Raw genomic sequence first — 21467 nt, forward strand, 5'->3', positions numbered from 1 at the left:
CTAAGTTTCAAGTTGAATGTACTGCTTGCCAGATTGTATCTCCTGTTCCTTCTCTCCTTAAATATGTGCTTATTTACTTCCTGCAGAGTTCAATTTTAGAACCCATCAAAGTAGATCCACTCAGACTCTGACTACATTTTCATGCATAAATTCATAGACGTCTTCAGAAGGAATTGCACTTGCATATGCAAATACCTTCTGATGCTTTTTATTTCTACTTTTGGCCTGCACAGTTTTTAATTCATGCAAACACATTACACAAACAAATATGGGCTCAATAACAACATGCGGCATGTGTGAATTGTTAATTGCAAAGCTCTGAGTTTGATATGGCCAAGCAACCTCTATTATTATCAATGGAGGGGAACAAGACTAAACAGGAAGCATAAAGGTATATTTGACAATAAAATCCCAGTCCTTGGTTTTATTTTATGTAAATATTAATAATGGAAAAGGTGATAGGCCGATCCACAATTCAGCAATAACCTGGAAGCTACATCTCAGTGCACAATGATCCAGAAGCCAGGATGCACCTTTAATAAGACTCAGGAAGAAGAGTGAACATTTCAGTACAGAATTCTGAGACACAAAAACGTATGCAGCAACAACATAAATGAGACAAAATCTCCAGCAGAAAATGAAAGGCTTTCAACCACGTTGAACGTGCATCACCTTTCAAAATATTTGAGTTTCGTGTTAGTGCAGCTCTGGGAAACAACAGAGAGGTGTCCCAATTTTATTATATTGGAAATGTAAGCTCTCTCTCAGTTCATTAAGCCATGATTCCTCATATTTTCTTTTTTCCAATTGTCACTACCTGCAATTTCGGGAACGTTGAGAGCTTAACAAAGCAAAAACACTTGTTGAAGTTACAGATCAAAGGCATTTGATCCGGAGCAATTTTCAAGCAGCCTCTGCCCCCATTTTCTCATGGAGGAGGATCAGCATGTGCTTCATTTACATGAAGATAACTCAGAAAATAAGAAGGAAGATTAAATAAAAATTGTATCCTGCAAGAGTTATAATGGCAATGGAAACACAATTCTAACAGTTTCTCTGTTGATTTATTTTTTCAGTCCTCTGTTAAATATAAAAGCTGGAGCTAGGCTAAACCAAGAGTGTATAAAAAGATGTTATCTAGAACAACCTCTGGATTGTAGATTTATAAACCGTGGGCATAGTGCTAATTAATAATACACACACGTGCACACACACACACGTGCACGTTTTGTAATAAGTAAAAAATAGGAAAAGTAGTTTAAGGAAGCTGAGAAACCAGGACTAGAATTCCAAGCTAAGTTATTTCATTAGAAATTAAACCCATTGCCACATTTACTCCCAAGGACATGGAACAAGAAATAAAGAATCAGTGTTATAAAACAAATGATGCAATAACCTAGCAGAGCAGGGCTTAGCCCTTTGGTGCTGGCAGAGTGACCCTTCCCGAGGCATTCGGTAGAGTTCTGTGCCTTTGCTTGTAATTTTGCTGAGCCATCAATGTAAATTGCACACACGGCGAGGCTGGTACTAGTAAGACATGGAGCTAGAGAGTGAGCTTTGTCACACCACCTCTCAGCACTGCTTTGCTTTAGTCTACGTGTTGATGCATTTACAGCAACCCGGGAGAAGTGATAACAGAGCTCTTCATAAATATTGGACATGAAGAGAATGCCAACTGTTAGTGCTTGGGAGAAAAATATTCTCCTCCCAAAAGAAATCAAAACAGTATAAGAAAAGGAAAATTAAGGCTTGGGGAAAGTAGGAGGGATAATTACATCAGTGGAATTGGAAAATAACACACACGTGGCCACCTATGCTCCGAAACACAAAAAGAGAAATGTATAACTCAGAATTAACATCATATTTTAGTTGAAGGAAAAGGGTGTATTATTATACACTATTTCAAAGATGTTTTAACCAAGATACACCATTTGTTCAAGGAGAATCTAAGTGAGAAACCCAACGCGAAAAGGAATAGAAATTTGAGGCTTGTAAGTGGACTATGAGGAGAATAGTTTTGAAAAACCACAGATAATCTTAGGTTTTTCAGGATAGAGATTCACCACGGTGTTAGGAATATCCTTTATGGAACCAAGGGTCTGCTGTAGGGTACATCTGTCAAAACCCACCATGGTGAATCTCCAAAAGTAGCCACCAACCATGCAAATCAAGTAAGTTACACAGTTGAGAGCAAATCAGCCGGGGAAGACAAACCTTGTCTAGGAAACTCATCTGACTCCCGGTGGACGAGGTCTGTGACTCGGTTTCCATAGTGCATCCTGCTGTCATGATCATAGGCCTTCAGAGTCTCACTGGAGCTGTAGGATTTCTGTGTGGGCACGCGGCAGTCCTCACTGTCGAGAGAGGAGCTTGTGTAACGACACTCTTTGCCACAGCGTCCTCTGGTCAAAGAGCGGTGTCGCCGGTCCTTTACATCCATTATTCCAGATATGGTAGAATGCCGATGTTTTCAGAAAAGTCAGGCCTGAGTTTTGGCACTTGTCACTTTGCCACCTAAAAACATAGAAGAAAAAAACCAAGACTGTGATTACAAGAAATGTTGCCTTCAGTTCTGATTCATGCTCTGACTCAGACGAAAACGTGAAAATGCAGACTTGGTCAACCCTGCGCAATCTCTTTTGCAAAAGTTTAATGTAAACTAAACAATCAACCTAAAGAGAAGAACTTGATACAGTAAATTAATTTTCTTGCTGTTTAATTTAATAGATTTGGAAAAAATAGTAACAACAAATACTCATCTTTTGATTTTTTATGTATGCACAGATGACATGATGAGTCTGTCACTCTAATGCAAGATCTTACTATGAAGCAATTCAAAGCCAAATTGATTTTATCCTTCTTTAATTACATTCTCTCTATGCTAGAGAAGGCTTGGGTAGAAAACAAATACCACCCCGCCATCCCCACTGACCCCCCAAAATAAAAAAAAAAGGCAAAGAAAGGTACAGCAGCAGATTTGAGCATCAGACATAAATATGCGCTATTAATACTTTGTAGTGATACCAAGTTCCATGCAACTAACATAACATTTCCTAGCTATGTCTGGAGAATAAGAATAAAAGTTGTTCTCGACGTGCAAACAATCTTTCTCCAATTTCTTCAACGAGCTTTTGGCAAACTCCCAGTTTTTCCTCCTTTGCAGATCTGTGTCTTGGACACACCTGGTTACTTCTTCTGCCTGGTCACCCACCAACATGATAACTGCTGACAGGCAGGCTTACTGGCGCAGCCACCTGATAATTGCCCCAAGCCATTCTGTTACCTTCATTTCTGGGATACCCACTATAGAACAGAAAAAAAAAAATGAGGAAGATTACCAAGTACAGTAGGAAAGCTGAAGGGAAGGAACCTCTAACATATGAACTGGCAACCAGGGAGCCCCACAGTCTGGCATATGATACCCTCAGCCTGGAAGTGTATGCCAAACATCACTCAGAAAACACTCGCCTTCTGCCTAGCAAATATGACCAAAATGCTTAGGCGCTTCCAAGTTCCAAATCATAGGCTCTTATTGATTTCATTTGCCATGCAAAATACCATAGATCACAGGGCCAGGACCTGGACAGAATGGACAAATACGAATTTTAATTAAAATGGAAAATGCAACCCAGAGCCAGGGTGATGATTTTTCTCCAGGCTACTGTTGCTCACTGCCTCCTCAATATGTCAGGAAATACGGGGGGAGCAGATCGGTAGTTTTGAACCCCTCCGTTCTTCCTTGTCTACTTTACCACACTATAATAAGATAGCTGTGCACAGCAATGTGGATGACATTTGCCTCCAGACACCAGAAGCCAAGTTGCCCCTCTGTTGTTTTTTCATACCAGGAGTTCTTCTAGATCTCAGGGACCCCTCTAATTTACACTGTGTGTATACTTTGTCAAATATTGCCTATAATTGCAGACAATTTTGTTTGATAATTGGCAATGCAAAAGAGGGTATGACTGGCCAGGCACGGTGGGTGACTCACTCCTGCAACTTTGGGAGGCTGAGGTGGGTGGATCGCCTGAGGTCAGGAGTCTGAGACCAGCCTGGCCAACACAGTAAAACCCCGTCTCTACTGAAAATACAAAAAAAAAAAAAAAAAAAAGTTTGGGCGTGGTGGTGGGCCCCTCTAATCCCAGCTACTTGGGAGGCTGAGGCAGTAGAATTGCTTGAATCCGGGAGGCAGAGGTTGCAGTGTGCTGAGATCCGCCATTGCACTCCAACCTGGGCAACAAAAGCAAAACTCCATTGCTCATAAGAAAGCACAAGCAGTAGCTAGTTTGCTGGAGTCTAGAGTCTCTCACTCAGCAAGTTCAGAAGTGCCTTTGAGAGTCTCTAGTCATGACTCCAGGACCTGCTTAGAGGACATAAGTAGTGTCGACATGTCAGTTTTTGCTGTGGCATAGTCAGTTCAAGTGTCTCCACATTAAGGCAATTTCTAGATGCCCAAATCTCCTTTCCTAACTTCTAACATGCGATTTCAACATTTTGGAATCCATACTATAGGTTATTTAAGAGTGTGGCCATTGAGGTCTTAATTGGATGCCAGTCCTATCATGACCACTGGTGAGACACAACCCTTGTCAAAATTATTCCTGGTCTTTTGAACTTAGTTTCTCAATCAGTTGAAATAGAAAAAAATAGTATCTACTTCCCAGAGTTTTTGTAAAAATTAAAACATATACGGTGGTAAAATTCCTAGTATACTATTTAACACATCATAGGTGCTCAATTAAAATTAGTTTTTATTCTCCTCTGAATGATTTTTAAAATGTTTTTTTGTTAGCTAAGGAGTTACACACTTGCATAAGACAGAGGAGGAAGATGATGATATGAATCCCTGAAACTCACAGTTCTAATAATAAATCCTAATTTTTAAGCTAGGCTCCAATCACGGAAGACGTTCAGCATCTGCTAAAAGAATATAAGACTGTGTGCACCAACACTGAGGAGCCACAGGTGGTTTTATGGGAGTTGAGTGTTTTGAGTCAATTTGATGATTTCTTCTCTCTTGCTTCACTGTTAGTTTGTAATTTCAGTATCTTCGGTGTACCTGACTCATGAAATCTTATCTTCTCTAATTTGCATTGTGCTAGGAAAGTAGACTGACTTTCCATATATGTGTGTGTATGTGTGTGTGCTTTTATTTTATTTTTTAAATCATGCTCAGAGTGGGAGCTTAAAGGGTTATAACTTTTTTTTTTTTTTTTTTGAGATGGAGTTTTGCTCTTGTCGCCCAGGTTGGAGTACAGTGACGCAATCTCGGCTCACTGCAACCTCCGCCTCCCGGATTCAAGTGATTCTCCTGCCTCAGCTTCCCAAGTATCTGGGATTACAGGTACCCACCACCACACTCGGCTAATTTCTTGTATTTTTAGTAGAGATGGGGTTTCACCATGTTGGCCAGAGTGGTCTTGAACTCCTGACCTCAGGTGATCTGCTTGCCTCGGCCTCCTGAAGTTCTGGGATTACAGGTGTGACCCACTGTGCCAGGCTGCAAGGTTTATAACCTATTAATAAAGTTCAAGAACTTTAGTGTTTGGACATTTTGACATCTAATGTGGTTGCTCAGAGATCTTTTCCTGATAAATTTCTCTTTCTTGGCTCTGCCCTTGATAGTTAAATTTGTCAGCAATATCACCTCTGGATAAATGATGGAAATTTATATATGATGAGGTAAAAAAATCACAAATCTCAGTCAGAGAAACTAAATTTCTTAAGGAGCTAGGCAGAGCTCACAGACTGTTGGCAAATAGACATTTTGCATTTAGCCTGCCTATTACTTAAAAACTGATTGTCGGCCAGGTGCGGTGGCTCACGTCTATAATCCCAACACTTAGGGAGGCCGAGGCGGGTCGATCATGAGGTTAGGAGTTCAAGACCAGCCTGGCCAAGATGATGAAACCCCGTGTCTACTAAAAATACAAAAAAAAAAAAAAAAAAAAAGCTGAGCATGGTGGCAGGTGCCTGTAATCCCAGCTACTCAAGATGCTGAGGAAGAGAATTCTTGAACCCAGAAAGCAGAGGTTGCAGTGAGCCGAGATCACACCACTGCACTCCAGCTGGGCAACAGTGTGAGACTCCATCTCAAAAAAAAAAAAAAAAAAAAAAAAAATTGACCGTCGGTATTAAAAGACAAAGTGGAAGAATTATATATGAAAATCTGGATTCTTGTCTTTAAAAATCAGGCAGTCTATAAATCTCTCCTTCCAGAAAGACAGAATAGACATAATTTTCCCTACAAGGTACAGCTAAAAGCCCCGAACATTATATAGAAAACACGTAAGATTATGAAAAGTAGAAAGAAGAGCAGAACAATGAGGGGCCTCAGGACCCAAGGAACAACAGAGGTGAGTTTCCTGGGGTTTCTTTTTGCTATATATATGGCAAAAACAAATTAGATGATAGACAGATAGATAGAGATAGACAGAGATATAGATTGATACAGATATCCCAGACATGGACCTGGTAACCCGGAGATCTCAATGGGCACAGACAACAAAAGTGAGCCTCCTATATAGCCAAAGGACTATAAAAAGGCAGGCTCGGTCGGGCGCGGTGGCTCACGCCTGTAATCCCAGCACTTTGGTAAACCGAGGTGGGCGGATCACGAGGTCAGGAGATCGAGACCATCCTGGCTAACGCGGTGAATCCCCGTGTCTACTAAAAATGCAAAAAATTAGCCGGGCGAGGTGGCGGGCGCCTGTAGTCCCAGCTACTCTGGAGGCTGAGGCAGGAGAATGGCATGAACCCGGGAGGCGGAGCTTGCAGTGAGCCGAGATCGTGCCCATGGACTCAAGCCTGGGTGACAGAGCAAGACTCTGTCTCCAAAAAAAAAAAAAAAAAAAAAAAAAAGAAAAGAGAAAAGAAAAGGGCGGGCTCACAAGAAAGAAAACATTGAGACAATCTCTACCCCATTCCAGCCACACACCATGGAAACGGACTGTGGCCCCACCCCCATCTTCAGCAGCAAAAGCCAAGTGGGAAGCTCACCATTCTATGAAAATGAGGCTGCAAGTAGGCACCAACCTCAACCAGAATACAGGAGAGCCAGGGCTTTCAGCCCCTTCCAGGAAGTAGTGAAGCTCTCCTCTTCGTCCACCCTCACTGAGCATAAACAAGGCACTCCTCCCCTTCTCCACTGGGGTGGTGTGGAAGAAGGTTTGGGAGAGTCAGAAATTTTCACGGTCCGCCTGTGGTGAGTCCTCTTGCCCCCTATGGTGTCAGTGGATGCCATGTAGTAAGCAGTACTGAAGCATTCCTACCCCTACTACCCAGAGAGGTATCGCTGCGTGTCTCGTGGGGAGCCAGAACTTCCATTCTTCTATCCCCTGGGTTAGCTTCCCCCTCGGCATCTAAGAAGAAACTCCCAACCTTTGAATGTTGACAAAAGCTGAGCAGGGAATTTGGCAGTAATGAGGTAAGTTCCCCCTTTCTCTGTCAACAGCCATGTTAGAGAAAATCAGCTAAAACAGAAGGTTTAAATAAGAACCAGAGTCTCATAACATAATATCCCAAATGTCCAGGTTTCAATAAAAAATCACTTGTCATACCAAAAGTCAGGAAGTTCTTAAGCTGAAAGGAAAAAGGCATTCAATAGATGCCAACGCTGAGATGACAAAGATGTCAGTATTATCTGATATAAGCAACCATCATGAAATTGCTTCAATGGACAATTATGGGCACAGTTGAAACAAATGGAAAACAGAAAGTCTCATCAAAGAAATGGAAATTCTCAGGAACCAAATAGAAGATGTAAAGAAGACCCCAGTGAAAATTTCAGAACTGAAATATACAATAACCCCAAACAAAACAAAACTCTCAATAGATGGTAGATTGACTTAACAGCAAAGAGGAGGCAAAAAGAAAAGAATGAGAGAACTTGCAAATAATCAGTAGAAATTACCCCAATATATACAACAGAAGAAAGAAAGAAAGAAAGAATGAAAGAAAGAACAAAAGAAAGAAAGAAAGAAAGAAAGAAAGAAAGAAAGAAAACAGAAGAAAGAGAAAGAAAGAAAGGAAAGAAAGAAGGAAAGAAAGAGAGAAAAGAAAGGAAGAAAGAAAGAAAGGAAGGAAGGAAGGGAGAGAGAGAGAGAAAGAAAGAAAGAAAGAAAGAAAAAGAAAGAAAGAAAGAAAGAAAGAAAGAAAGAAAGAAAGAAAGAAAGAAAGAAAGAAAGAAAGAAAGAAAGAAAGAAAGAAACTCACTTAGGGACCTGTAGGGACCTATAGAGTGATGATAAAATGCCTAATGTTCATGTCATCAGAGTCCCAGGAGGAGAAAGAAGGAGGGGCCAGAAAAGTGCTGAAAATGCAGCTGTATATATCCCAACTTTGCAAAAGGCATAAAAGTACCTATTCAGAAAGCTGAGTGAATCCCATGCAGGACAGATCCAATTGCATCCATAGTCTAACTTCTGAAAACTAAAGGCAGTGAAAAAATATTGAAAGGGTTAGAAAAAAAAATTACAACTTATCTATAGGGGAAAATGATCTGAACGACAGTGGACCTGCTATCAGAAACCATGGAGGTCATTAGAAAGTAGCACGACACTTTTCAAGTGCTGAAAGAAAAGAGTCTTCAAACTAGAATCCTATATTCAATGAAAATATCCTTCTGGAATGAAATCAAGTTCAAGAAATTATCAGATGGAGGACAATTAAGAGACTTGGTCACCAGTAGACCTATTTTTTAAAATAGCTAAAGAGTTAGTTCTCTAAATAGAAAGGAAACCATAAAAGGAGGAATCTTGGAACACCAAGAGTTAGTGAGAATGTGGAAAGCAAAAGTATGAGCAAATGTAATAAACTTTCTCCTTTTGAGTTTTTAAGAATTTTTCGATAGTTGAAGCAAAAATTAAAACACTCTGGGATATGATTGTAAATGTATGTAGATAATATATTTAATAAATTATATTATAAATAGGGGAGGGTCAGAGAATGTAAAGGAAGGGAAGGCTTCCACACTTTATTCAAACTAGGAAAATGATGAAAGGAGTAGACTGTGATAAGATATGTATGTCCAATGTAGCAACTACAAAAACTATACAAAGAGATGCGCTCAAAATTACTATAGGTAAGTAAAACTGGAGCCCTATAAACTGTTCAGTAACCCATAAGAAAGTAGGAAAAATAAAACAGAGGTATGAAAAGTGCAGAGAATATGAGAACACACAGAAAATTAAAAATAAAAGGGCAAACTTAAGTCCTAAAATAGCAATGCTTTTTTTAAATGTAAATGGTCTTAATATATTGATTAAAAGACAAAGACTGGCAAAGTGAATTAAAAACATGACCCAACTCTATGGTGCCAATAAGAAAGTCATTTTGTTTCATTTTATCTTTTGACAAGGTCTCATTCTATCACCCAGGCTGGAGTGCAGTGGCACAACCACAACCCACTGCAGCCTCGACTTCCCAGACACAAGCGATGTTCTTGTCTTAACTTTCTTAACTTCCTGAGTAGCTGGGACTACAAGCATGTGCCACCTTGCCTGGCTAATTTTTGTGTTTTTTATGGAGATGGAATTTTGCCATGTTGCCAAGGCTGGTCTTAAACTCCTGGGCCCAAGCAATCTACCCTCCTCAGCCTCCCAAAGTGCTGAGATTACAGTCACGAGCCACCGTGCTCCACCAAGAAAGTCATTTTATATATAACAATCCAGGCACATTGAAAATAAAACTAAAAAAAAAAAAGGTATAATGCAAATATCAATCAAAAGAAAGCAGGAATGACTATATTAATATTGGATTAAGTGAACCTTACAGGCAAAGAAATTACCAGAGATAGGAGCATTATAAAAGGGTAAATCTTCCAAGAGGACGTGGCAATTCTAAATATGTATGACCCCCAAAAACATATCTGCAAAATATGTGAAACAAAAAATGATATAACTGAAAAAATATTTAATGCACAATTGTATTTGAGTTCTCAACACCCAGGTCTTCAAAATTAATAGAATATTTAAATGGAAAAATCAGAAAGGATATAGAAGATCCCAACAACACCATAAGCCAACAAGATAAATCAACATTGACACAACTCTCCTCCCAACAACAGCAGGTTATAAATTTTTCTCAAGTGGGCATGGAGTTTATATCAATATAAACCATATCTTGGACCATAAAACATACCTCAAAAATTTTTAAAGAATTAAAATCATACAGAGTATGTTCCCTGACAACAATGGAATAAAACTAGAATCAATAATAGAAAATAAGAAGAAAATCTCCACACACTTGAAAACTAAACAACACGCTTCTAGATAATCCATGGGTCAAGGAATTCTCAAAGAAAAAATCAAAATATACATTAAAGTGAATAAAAATGAAAATACAGTATCAGTATTTGCAGGATACAGTTAAAGCGGTGATGAAAGGGAAGTTTATAGAAGTAAATGCACACACTGGACAACAAAGAAAAAGCCTCAAATCAATAATATAAGCTCCCATTTCAAAAACTAAGAAAAAATAAGAAGAAAAGGACATAATGCAAAAAAAGGGGAGGGAATAATAAACATAAGACCCAAATCAATGAAACTGAAAACAGAAAAACAATAGAGAAAAACAATTAAAAATTTGTTTCCTTGAAAAGGTCAGTAAGAATGACAAACCTCTAGGAAGACTGACAAAGAAAAAAATAGAAGACACAAATTATCCACATCAGGAATAAAACAGGAGATATCATTACAGGCCCTGAAGACATGAACAAGATAATTAGAGAACATAGCTGTCCCACCATATCCATGGGTTTTGCCATATCAGATTCAATCAGCCTCATATTCCACCAACTGTGGATCAAAAATATTTGGGAAAAATAAAAAAATAACCATACAACAATAAAAAATCATACACATAAAAATCAGTAAACACTAAATCTATTGCATCCATAGTCAAACTTCTGAAAACTAAAGGCAGAGAAAAAAATATTGAAAGAGTGAGAAAAAGAATTATAACTTATCTATAGGGGAAAAGGATCTGAATGACAGTGGATGCAAAAATCAATAAATAATAAATATAACAAAACTATACATAGCATTTACATTATATTAGGTATATAAGTAATCTAGAGATGATTTAAAGCATACAGAAGAATATCATAGGTTATATGCAAGTTCACCATTTCATATAAGAGACTTGAGTATTCGTGGATTTCAGTATCTGTGGGACATCCTGGAACTAATTCCCCATGGATGCCGAGAGGTGATTGTACTATAAACAGATCGATACACAATATAACTTTGACAAAGGGACTAACTACTCAAAAAACTCAAAGTATTACAACTCTTCCAATATGAAATATTACATAGATCATTTGAATGATCTTATAGTTATTAATGAAATTGAATTTATAATGTTACAAGTCTCTCTCTCTCTGTCAGACACACATGGACACACAGACACACACAACACACAATGAACAGGCTCAGCTGGTTTCAATAGAGAATTTTACCAAATATTTAAAAAAGAATTGACACCAGTTCTATGACATCTCTTCCAGGAAATTAGAAGGGGATCATTTTCCAATTTATTTTATGAAGCTACTTATTACCCTCATGATTAAACAAGACAAAAATAGTACAAAAAGAAAGAGCAAAAGAAAGAAAGAAAAGAAAAGAAAGCTAAAGAACAATATTCCCTTGGTATATAGATGCAAAAAATCCTTATGATAGCAAATAAAAAATCAGTAATATATAAACAAAATTACATCATGAACAAAAGAGATTTATTCTGAGGATGCAAGTCTCAGAATTCAATATTTTAAAGGCAATGAATGTAATTCATTGTATTAAAAGGCTAAAAAAATTCTAGTCACAGTATCTCCCCTGAGAATTCAAAGACATAATGATGTCTGCTCTCACCACTCTTGTTGAACATGGTGCTGGAACTTCTAGATAGTGCAATAACACAAGAAAGGAAAATAAGAAGCATATAGATCAGAAAGAAATACATAAAACTTTCCCTGTTTACAGATGACATGATTGAATATGAAGAAAAATCTCAAGTAATCTACAAGAAAACTCCTAGAACTAATATAAGCAAGTTCCTCAAAGTCACAGGATATAAGATAAAAATGTAAAAATCAATCGCATTTCAATACACTAGCAATGAACACATGGGCACTGGAAATCAAAACACAAACCACTTAGAATCACTAACAAAATGAAATACTTAGATATACAGCTTTCAAAACGTGCATAGAAATTATATGGTGCAAACTACACAACACTGATAAAAGAAATTATAGAAGATCTAAATAAATGAAGACACATATTGTGTCATGGATTGAAAGACTCAACAGAGTAAAAATATCAATTCTCCTCAAATTGTTATACAGATTGAATGAAATTCCTATCAACTCTTAGCTAAAATTTTTGTAGGTATAGATAAGTTTATCTTAAAGTATATATACAAAGGCACAAAAACTGGAATAGCTAAAACAATTCTTTGAGAAAGAAGAAAGTGGGAGGAATGAATCTATCCAATTTTAAGACTCATAGAGCCACAGGAATCAATACTGTGTGGTCTTGGAGAAATAGACACACATATTAATGGATAGAATAGAGAACCCAGGTACATACCCACACAGCTCTGTCCAACTCATTTTTAAGAAAGGTGCAAAAGCAATTCAATGGAGGTAAGACAGCATTTTCAACAAAGGGTGTTGGAGCAATTGAACACCCACAGGGAATAACAAACAAACAATAAAAAACTTCTTAACTTAGTTTAAATATATATATATTTGTGTATATATACATTATATACCATACATATGGTATATTATATACCATATAATATATATTTTATATATAATATACCATTATGTAATATATACCCTATATGGTATATATGGTATATAATATATATGATATATATTATGGCATGTATGTATATACTATGTATATCATGTATATGTATAATAGAATGTATAATAATACATAATATGCATTATACACCATATATGGTATATAGTATATAATATATATTATATACATATATATTTTTATATATTTTATATAAAATATATATACCAATAAATACTTTGTATATTATATTATATATAATATAATATTATATACTATATACTATATAATATAATGTTATATCCAATATAATATAATGTATATAATCTATATACATATAATATACAATATACATATAATATATAATATATATTTATTGGTATATATATTTTATACACCATATATGGTATATATGTATATATGTATTTATATATTTATATGTATATATGTTCTGACAGGGTAAATGACCCTGTTAAAAGGATTAAAGGACAGTCTACAGACAGGAATGTATGTGCAAACCATATATCTGAGAAAGGATAAATACTGAGAATATATAAATATTTCTCAAAACTCAACCGTAAAACGAATGTAAACAATACAATTCGAATATTGGCAAAAGACATCAAGACATATTTCACTGAATAGGATATATAAATGGCAGATAAACATATGAAAACATGTTCATCATTAGCCATGAAAAATATAGATGATTCCACAATGAGACATTACTACAAACTTATTATAATAGCTAATTTTTTTTTAAATGGTAGCATTAATTGCTGGCAAGGATGAGGAAAAACTGGATCACTCATGCAGTGACTCTGGAAGGCAGTTGGCCAGTTTCTTAAAAACTAAAAAAAAGAAAAGAAAAAATTAAATGCATAACTACCATATAACCCAGTAATAGTACTCCTGGGCATTGATCCCAGAGAAATGAAAACTTATGTTCATACAAAAACCTGTACGCAACATTTATAGCAAAATGTTCATTCGTTAGCCCCAAACTGGAAACAACCCAAGTGTTCTTCAATGGGTGACTAGTTAAACAAACTGTGGTATACCCAAGCCATGAAATACTGCTCAGCAGTGAAGAGGAATGCACCAGAGAGTCACAGAACCATCAGTGTGAATCTCCAGAGAAGAATCCTGAGTGAAAAAAGCAGTCCTAAAGATTATATGCTGATGGCATGGCTCCACTTACATAACATTCTGGAAATCACAAAATTATAGAACAGGAGGACAGGTTAGTGGCTGTCAGGGCTAAGAAGGGTATGATGGTGTGGAAGAAGTCAGTATGGCTATAAATGGGCAACATGTGGAATCCCTTTGTGATGGAAATGTTTTGGATCTTGGCTGTATCAATGTCAATATCTTCATTGTGACATTGTACTACAGTGTGCAAGATGTTGCTATTGGTGGAAATTGACTAAAGGGATGCATCATTAGTCATTGTCCATTGGATATCTCTGTATTACTTCTTTCCGGCTGCATATGATTTGACAGTTGTAGCAAAGTACAAAGCCTACTTTAAAAAAATCATGCAGTGCCACATACTTGGCCTCAAATTCCATCACGAAAATAAATACCTATTTGGAAGGTCATTTACAATTTTAAACTGGATACACATACACCCCTTTTTAAAAATTATTATTGTCATTATTTTACCACCCTTTTCAATTGTATAGCCAGGCTTCTTTATTTATTTGAAACCTCTGCTTGGACAATATAGTCTTTATATTTATGCGTTTTGGTACAAAGGAAAAAGAAACACTTTTGTGGCTCCTGGAAAGGATCCCAAAAAGCTAGTTACAATATAAGAAACCACATTTGCCAACATATTTTTTTTAAGACAATTCTAAAGTAATAAGATACTACTCTTAATCGTAATATGGTTGAATATCCATTTTTTAATAAAATGCATTTATTGCTTATGATGAGTAAGCACTCTCAGCATAGTTGTCCTTCAAAGTTAAGGTCAACAATTCACGTGGGGAAATGCAAGTTTAGAGACTAAGTTTAAAAAGTAATTAAAATTGCCTTGAAGCAGTAGGAAAGATGGTAACCAAAATTGTCAATCTTTTCCCCAAGCCTCCACCTTTTCTGCCACTGACAAATGGCAATCACCGGATGACAATACCGCTGCCAGCTTGTTACTGCTATGCTGGGGCTTTATTCTGTTACATTCCACATTTCCTCCCTTGAAGAGTGTTCACACTGCTTTTTTCATCAGTTGCCTAAGTGGGTTCCATCACTTTAGCAAAACAGACTACAGCGATCTTGCCTGCAAGCCTCTGTCTAATTAACTAATCCTATGAGCTGTAACACTGTTCATGATTAACTTCTCAGAATATCCTACTACTTAAGGAGGTTGACTTGTTAATCTCTGACAGCCCATTTGAGATGTGCATGTGTGAGTATGTGTGTGTGTGTGTGCCATTGTATATGTGAGTGTACCTGTTTGTGTGTGTGTGTGTAAATGGGTGCAATAGGATACATAGGTGAATTTTAGGTGAATTCAATGGAAATCCATGTTTTCCCTGTCAGAACAAATACTACAGACAGTTGTTTAAATTTGTATCTCTCGCATCATTGGTCTTTGATCACACCCCAGGCATTGTTTCATTGTTCTTAAATATTTGTATCTTCTAAATTGACTGTGTACCTTTAGGATGTACGGTACCAGGAGAGCCAGCCATTTCCAAATGGCCCTGTGAATTGACAGGCAATCTGTTAAATCTAAGCGGGGATGGATGTGACCACCTTTCTTCCCCACTTAAAAATTATGACACGTGAATCAAGCTTTCTTATTTCTTAATTTGAGCTGATGTCACAGGTATTTTATAATTCTAATAAAAAGTTTTATTAGATGAGCATGTTTACAGTCAAAAATATATATTTTAAAAACTCAATCAGAAAACTGTTGTACAAGACCTTTCTTCCTTCTGATAACACGTTAATTGGATTGCCAACCTGTTTCTTAAATATTGCAGGTGACATGTTTTTCTGTTTAAGAAAATGTAATGGATCATGCATGGGGCCTTTATCCTTTATTCCTCTGTGAAGTCTGCCTGTTTCCCAAAAGCAGAAAAACTAAGTCAATCTGAAAACAGTGCATCCCATTCTTGTGTGTTAGAACTTTTGCATAAAAATGGTTTATTTAAAAATATTTAAAGTACCAATTGGAATGTAACGCGGAGCCCTACACAAAAGGCTGAGATAGGGGATGAAGCTGAGATAGGGGATGAAGTTGGAGTCTCACTCTGCCTCCTTCCATCCCCAAGAAAGGCCTGATGGACACAGTGTGAAAACTGGTATTCTAAGATTTCCAGTCTCGTCTTAGAAACACTTACGCATAATTCTAAGCATAGATACACTCCAAAATATTTAGAGACAGCATATCCCTGTGACCTCTGGGTAGACCAAGGAAATTCTAGTTTAAAATCTACAGAAGTGGGAGACAGTGGCCTAGTAATTTAATGCAATAGTAAATAAGAGGTCAAAGGAAATTCGCTTCCTGTTCCTTTGTGCCATTATTCTGACATGTCTGGGGATAAAAAGCCAACTCTGGTTAATGTCTAGAGCAAGAAAGAATGAGCAAATTCACAATTGTGTTTTGCTCTCCAGCTTCAGAGCTACATGTTCCTGCCTTTTAGAATATGTTAAGGTCCCTGGAGCCATTTGCACAGGAAATGGTGAGAGCAGAGCCAGGATCTGCTGTCTATGAATTTTATGAATTGTGAAATGAAAAACATTTTTTACATACTAGCAGTCCAAATCAACAAAAGCCACAAAGGGATAACACGTACCTTATGAATCTAGATATTTGTCATGATAGTGCAAGCTTATGTGTTTGTGTGTGTTCTTATTTGAATAGCAATGAAAAGGCAAATATCTATATCAGATTGGTAGTTCATCTAATTCCATGCCTTTTTTTCCCCCTCTCCAGTCCAAACTGTTTAACATTCAAGAAAGCCAGCATGGTTACACCTCCTGCAAAAATTTCAATATGAAATGTGGAGGTTTACTGAAGGCTTTTCCTCTTCAGCTCCACCTTCCCCACATGCAGAGCCATCAGCTCTCCTCCCATTTTCCTATGTGCCTCCTGAGATCAGGAGACGAACAGATGGCTGTAACTTAGGCACTGGCTAAGTTACCATAACCGGAAAGACAGTCCCTCCCCACTCCTCCTCACCATGCAGCGCTCTCAGAGAGGCAGCAGAGCAAGCCCGTGAGCCTGCAGCCTCAAAACCTAACGAAGGAAAAGACTGAACACTCTCTTTCCATTTCCATTGAATGTGCCCCTTTCTGTAAATGAGATTGACAGCAACACTAGAGGATGTAACGTCAAAGTCAAAATCATCGCCAAATCAAGCTCCCATTTTCATGAATGCCTGCCAGTCACCAGGCCTTGAGTTAGGCTCCTAAAGTAAATTATCACTAATGGAACCATCCTGCAACATAGATATTCTTAGCTGTGTTTTAGAGATGCAAAAATGTAAACTCTGAGAGGTTAAGTTAGTTGTTAATTCCAGACATTTAAAAAGTGCTCACATCAAGATTGGGACTGATAGCTGCCTAACTCCAAGGCCTGTCTTCATTACAAAGAGAAGCGGCAGAGAAAACGGCAGTCTTAGAGCATCCTCCCCTGCCCTTTGGCCACTGAATGTGTAATTGTCCAAGAACCTAGTTCCTTCAATCCAATGCAGTTGCCTCAGGAAGTTACTAGCCACATCACAATCTTGATGTGGGAACATCCACATCAAGGGTAAGGGGACCATCCAATCAAGGAAGCAGTATATTCCAGTGCCTCGAATATAGCATGAACACTGGATACAGGAGAGAGAGATCATGATGAAGAGTCAAAGAAGAATTGAGGGAAATAGGCCTCAGTTTCCACATCTGGAAAGTGGGGATAACGTATCTACCTTGAAGGCATTATGAGCATGCCAAACAGGTACGTGTGAATCTCCTAATAATAGATGCTTAATTAGTGGCAGACTTTACCATCACCACCACCCCCTTACTACTAATGTCAATTATTACTATTACCATCTGGCCATGAACAATAACAGTAGTGGTTACTTTGTGATCCTTAAAGTGCAAGTTAAGTACCAGTATTCTAAATGATATGTTAGGTTGCTGTATTTCTGAGCTCTAAAGAGTTAGCAGTGTGGCACTTTCTTAGCATAGAAACACAAATATTAATAACCCATTTGGTATCCTACTTTTGTTGCATGAAACAGTTCCACTGAACACTGAAAATATGAAACTGAGGTGTTCTAATTGCATCACTCATTCTTAAATTAGATGCACTTGGCCTGTATTGTATATACACCATACTGTGTTCATCACAGAAATGATACCACATATGATAAGGAGAAATGACATGAAAAAGATGAGTTGTTTATAATTATCTCACTACTTGTTCAGGTATCTCACTACCTGATCCTGGTACCTGGGAATTCAGTTGTTTCTTATACCTAAACAATGGATGTGGAGATATAGAAGTTGAAGAACTCGGGTGGTTCTAAATTTCTCTGCATAATGAAGAGAGAAGGGTCTTAAGAGAGTAAGTACAGAGAATGAAACCAGAAGAATTTACAGATCTTGTGGGGAAGAATGTAAAAGAGGCATATCCAGAGAAGAAGAGAGTGAATGAGTGGAGAAGGAAGATAATCCCTGGAGACTTTCAGAGTGGAATGAAATATACTGGGTATTATAAATCCTTTTTACCTTTACAGCCAAAAAGGTAGAGGAGGGAGGACCCACAGTACAATGTACTTTCATCATTTTTGTTGTGATTCTGATTGTGTGTGTGTGTGTAGTCACTATTTTCTACTATTTTACTACTATGAGTAAGCATATAAAATTCATTAAAGTCTTGCTTCAATGATGACATGGGGCAAGAACCAAGGTGCAAAATCCAGAAAAGGATCATAACAAGATCATTTTGCTCTGTGTATCAGATTTTCTGTGAGGGCAGGGACCTTGCCTCTTGCCAGTAAATCTCCAGTAGCTGGCAGAGAACCCAGCATTAAAGAGCGCCCAATAAAGCTTTGTTAAAAATAGCTGTGTGTTTACAAGACATCTTAAAAAAATGATGGGAAAAATGTTTAAAAGGCCTTTGAGCCATTGTTGTCTTTCTTAGGTGTTAACTGCCCCGAATGTATCTTTCAGGTCTGGTGTTAATTTGCAGCATTTACATAAGAATTTTCACAGAAATTTTGTGACGTATTTTCTTCCTGCTCTGTCAAAAAAATTACAACATAAACGTTCTCTTTCAAGGTAGCTCTGCTTCCTTAATTAGGAAACAAAGTATAAATATTGTTAACTTCTTGGAAAAATTTTAAATAATACTCAGAGTGTAGGAGTTGGCTCCTGAAACAATGTGAAATCAAAATCAATGCCCTACTGAAGAAAAAAAGTGTGTGTGTGTGTGTGTGTGTGTGTGTGTGTGTGTGTGTGTATCTTTTGGAAAGGATGTGCTGAGGCCTAGCAATGCTATATGTCAGGGATCAACAAACATCTTCTGTAAAGATCCAGACAGTAAATCTTTTTTCTCATTATAGGGTATGTTACTACTACTGAGCTCCACCATTGTAACCCAAAAGCAGTCATAGATAATACGGAAATGAATGGGCATGGCTGTGTTTCAATAAAACTTTATTTACAAAAACAGCCAGCAAGTTCCATTTGACTCCCAGGCCACAGTATGCTAACCTCTGCTATTATGTACACAGGAAACGACCAAAAGCAAGACATTTGGAATCTGGCCAAATAGCTTCACATCAAGCATACCTCACCAAGAATCTTACAGCAGATCAGGACTTCTTTTGCCAGAAATCTTGCAACATGTTGAATTAACACAAACAAGGCATTCATAGTGGGGACAGTAACTAGTACAATGTAACAAAAATAAATTGTTTCTATTTAGGAGGTCACTGATTTGAAATTGATACATTTTTTTTAGGCTAGGAGCCAAGGCTGTGCATCTCTTGAGAAGATGCATTTGTATTTAACTGCTCTTGTGACAATAGTTCGAAATTTGACCTTTCTGTATAATATGTGTTTAGTTATTGCCTGACTGCTGCTGCTAATTATTATTTTGTCAATTATTTTCTAGCATTGAGGCTTGTCAGTGAATATTAGAAGCAGCAATGATTACATCAAATTATTTTCTTATACCACTTTTCCATCTCTATGCCTCTGTATCTTATTTTGCACTTACGAGAATGAATATACTTCATTTATCAAATGACCAAAAATGTTGATAGTTCAAGTTTTAAGTTCCAGCAGAATACAAATGCAGAGAAAGAAGCTCTTTCTCAATGGCTGAAAAGGGTGTTTGTCAAGAAGTAAGGAGTAAGAATTTGGGTGATAGCTAAAGAGTTCATTTACACAAACCTGTATTTAAAAGACTCTTCATTGCCTGTCCTTACTATTGTAGCTTAGTTGTAAATCAATAGGTGATATGAAAGAGAAGATTAAAAAATGTACAGCCCTATAAAAATTTTGTGCAAATTTAAAAATAACTCAATAACATCAATCTCAAAATTATGTACTTGCATCCCTCCATTTCCTAAGGATCCCTTAAGGTATACCATTATATTTTTACAGCCATTAGCACTGCCATTCACCAGAAACATAATGCTGTAATCACTCAGAGGTTCAAGGAAATGAAAGTCTCTCACATTTGCCTACTACCCTCCATTGTCTAATATAGTATCAAATGTTACAACAGTGTAAACTCTTCCATACACGCAGATAAAAGGCTCTGCGGGAGACAGTTGTGATGAACTGCCTGGAATATAGAGGCAGTGTCTGATTTTTGAGAGGGGAATGTTCCCTCCCAAAGCAATTACTAACATCCCTCATGCTATGAAATGTTTGTGTTCTAGTACAACTGCCTGGAAAGTGAATCTGGCTTCTTCATTACCTTTGATTATAAAAATAAGGGGCCACTCTTTTGGGGCAAAGAATAAAGTCTCAAAGAGGTCATCAAAACCCTGCTGTCAAAAGATATACACTCTTTAAACCCTGGAAATGGAAAAGAAAGCCATGCTTGATAAATTAATATTGGTTCTCAAAAGAGGTTGCTAGAAACCCTAAGTGGTCAGGATTGCTGGGAACAACGACTAAGGACCCAAAAGACAAATGGAAGTGCAAACAAAAGAAGGGCACAGACCAGAATCAAATGTCAGTCAGATTCTATTAAATGCCTTCCTAGATTCACCAACAGGAATAACATGTCATTCTCTATGGCGACTCAAATACAACTTTATAACACTTTATGGAAACAGTAGGATTTTAAAAAGTAACAGGTTGATTTAGTGGGTGGGCTGACCAATGACACAGAGCAGAGGCAACAACTCAAAACATATTGAGGGATGAACACATAGAGCAACATGTGTCCTATACACCACAACTGAAGAGACTGCAGGTGGGGTTGCACCGTCCCTACTTATGAAAAGTGATTCATCTAGCACGGCACATTCACATTTCATGATCTGGCGTGAGTGTTATCTATATTATCATGAATTTATTTACCTGGGTGTCTGAAACCTTTTATTCAAATGAATGAAATGTTGCAATTGCTGCAACACACTAGGTACTTGATATTTGCTATCTCTTTAAACAACACAGTAACCATTTTATTTA

General features: G+C 37.3%; 1 protein-coding gene across 12 annotated transcripts in view; it reads right to left on the reverse strand.

Moving 5' to 3' along the window:
- LOC105480824 (teneurin transmembrane protein 2) overlaps positions 1–21467 on the reverse strand; it is a 3943693-nt gene that overhangs the window by 982688 nt on the left and 2939538 nt on the right. For all 12 annotated transcript variants that reach the window (XM_071097760.1, XM_071097759.1, XM_071097767.1 and 9 more), the window contains one exon: positions 2215–2514. In XM_071097760.1, the coding sequence (XP_070953861.1) occupies positions 2215–2440 (226 nt within the window). In that variant the 5' untranslated portion in view covers positions 2441–2514. The remainder of the gene's footprint in view (positions 1–2214; positions 2515–21467) is intronic.

The sequence above is a fragment of the Macaca nemestrina genome, chromosome 6 (genome assembly GCF_043159975.1).
Source record: "Macaca nemestrina isolate mMacNem1 chromosome 6, mMacNem.hap1, whole genome shotgun sequence".
NCBI lineage: Eukaryota > Metazoa > Chordata > Mammalia > Primates > Cercopithecidae > Macaca > Macaca nemestrina.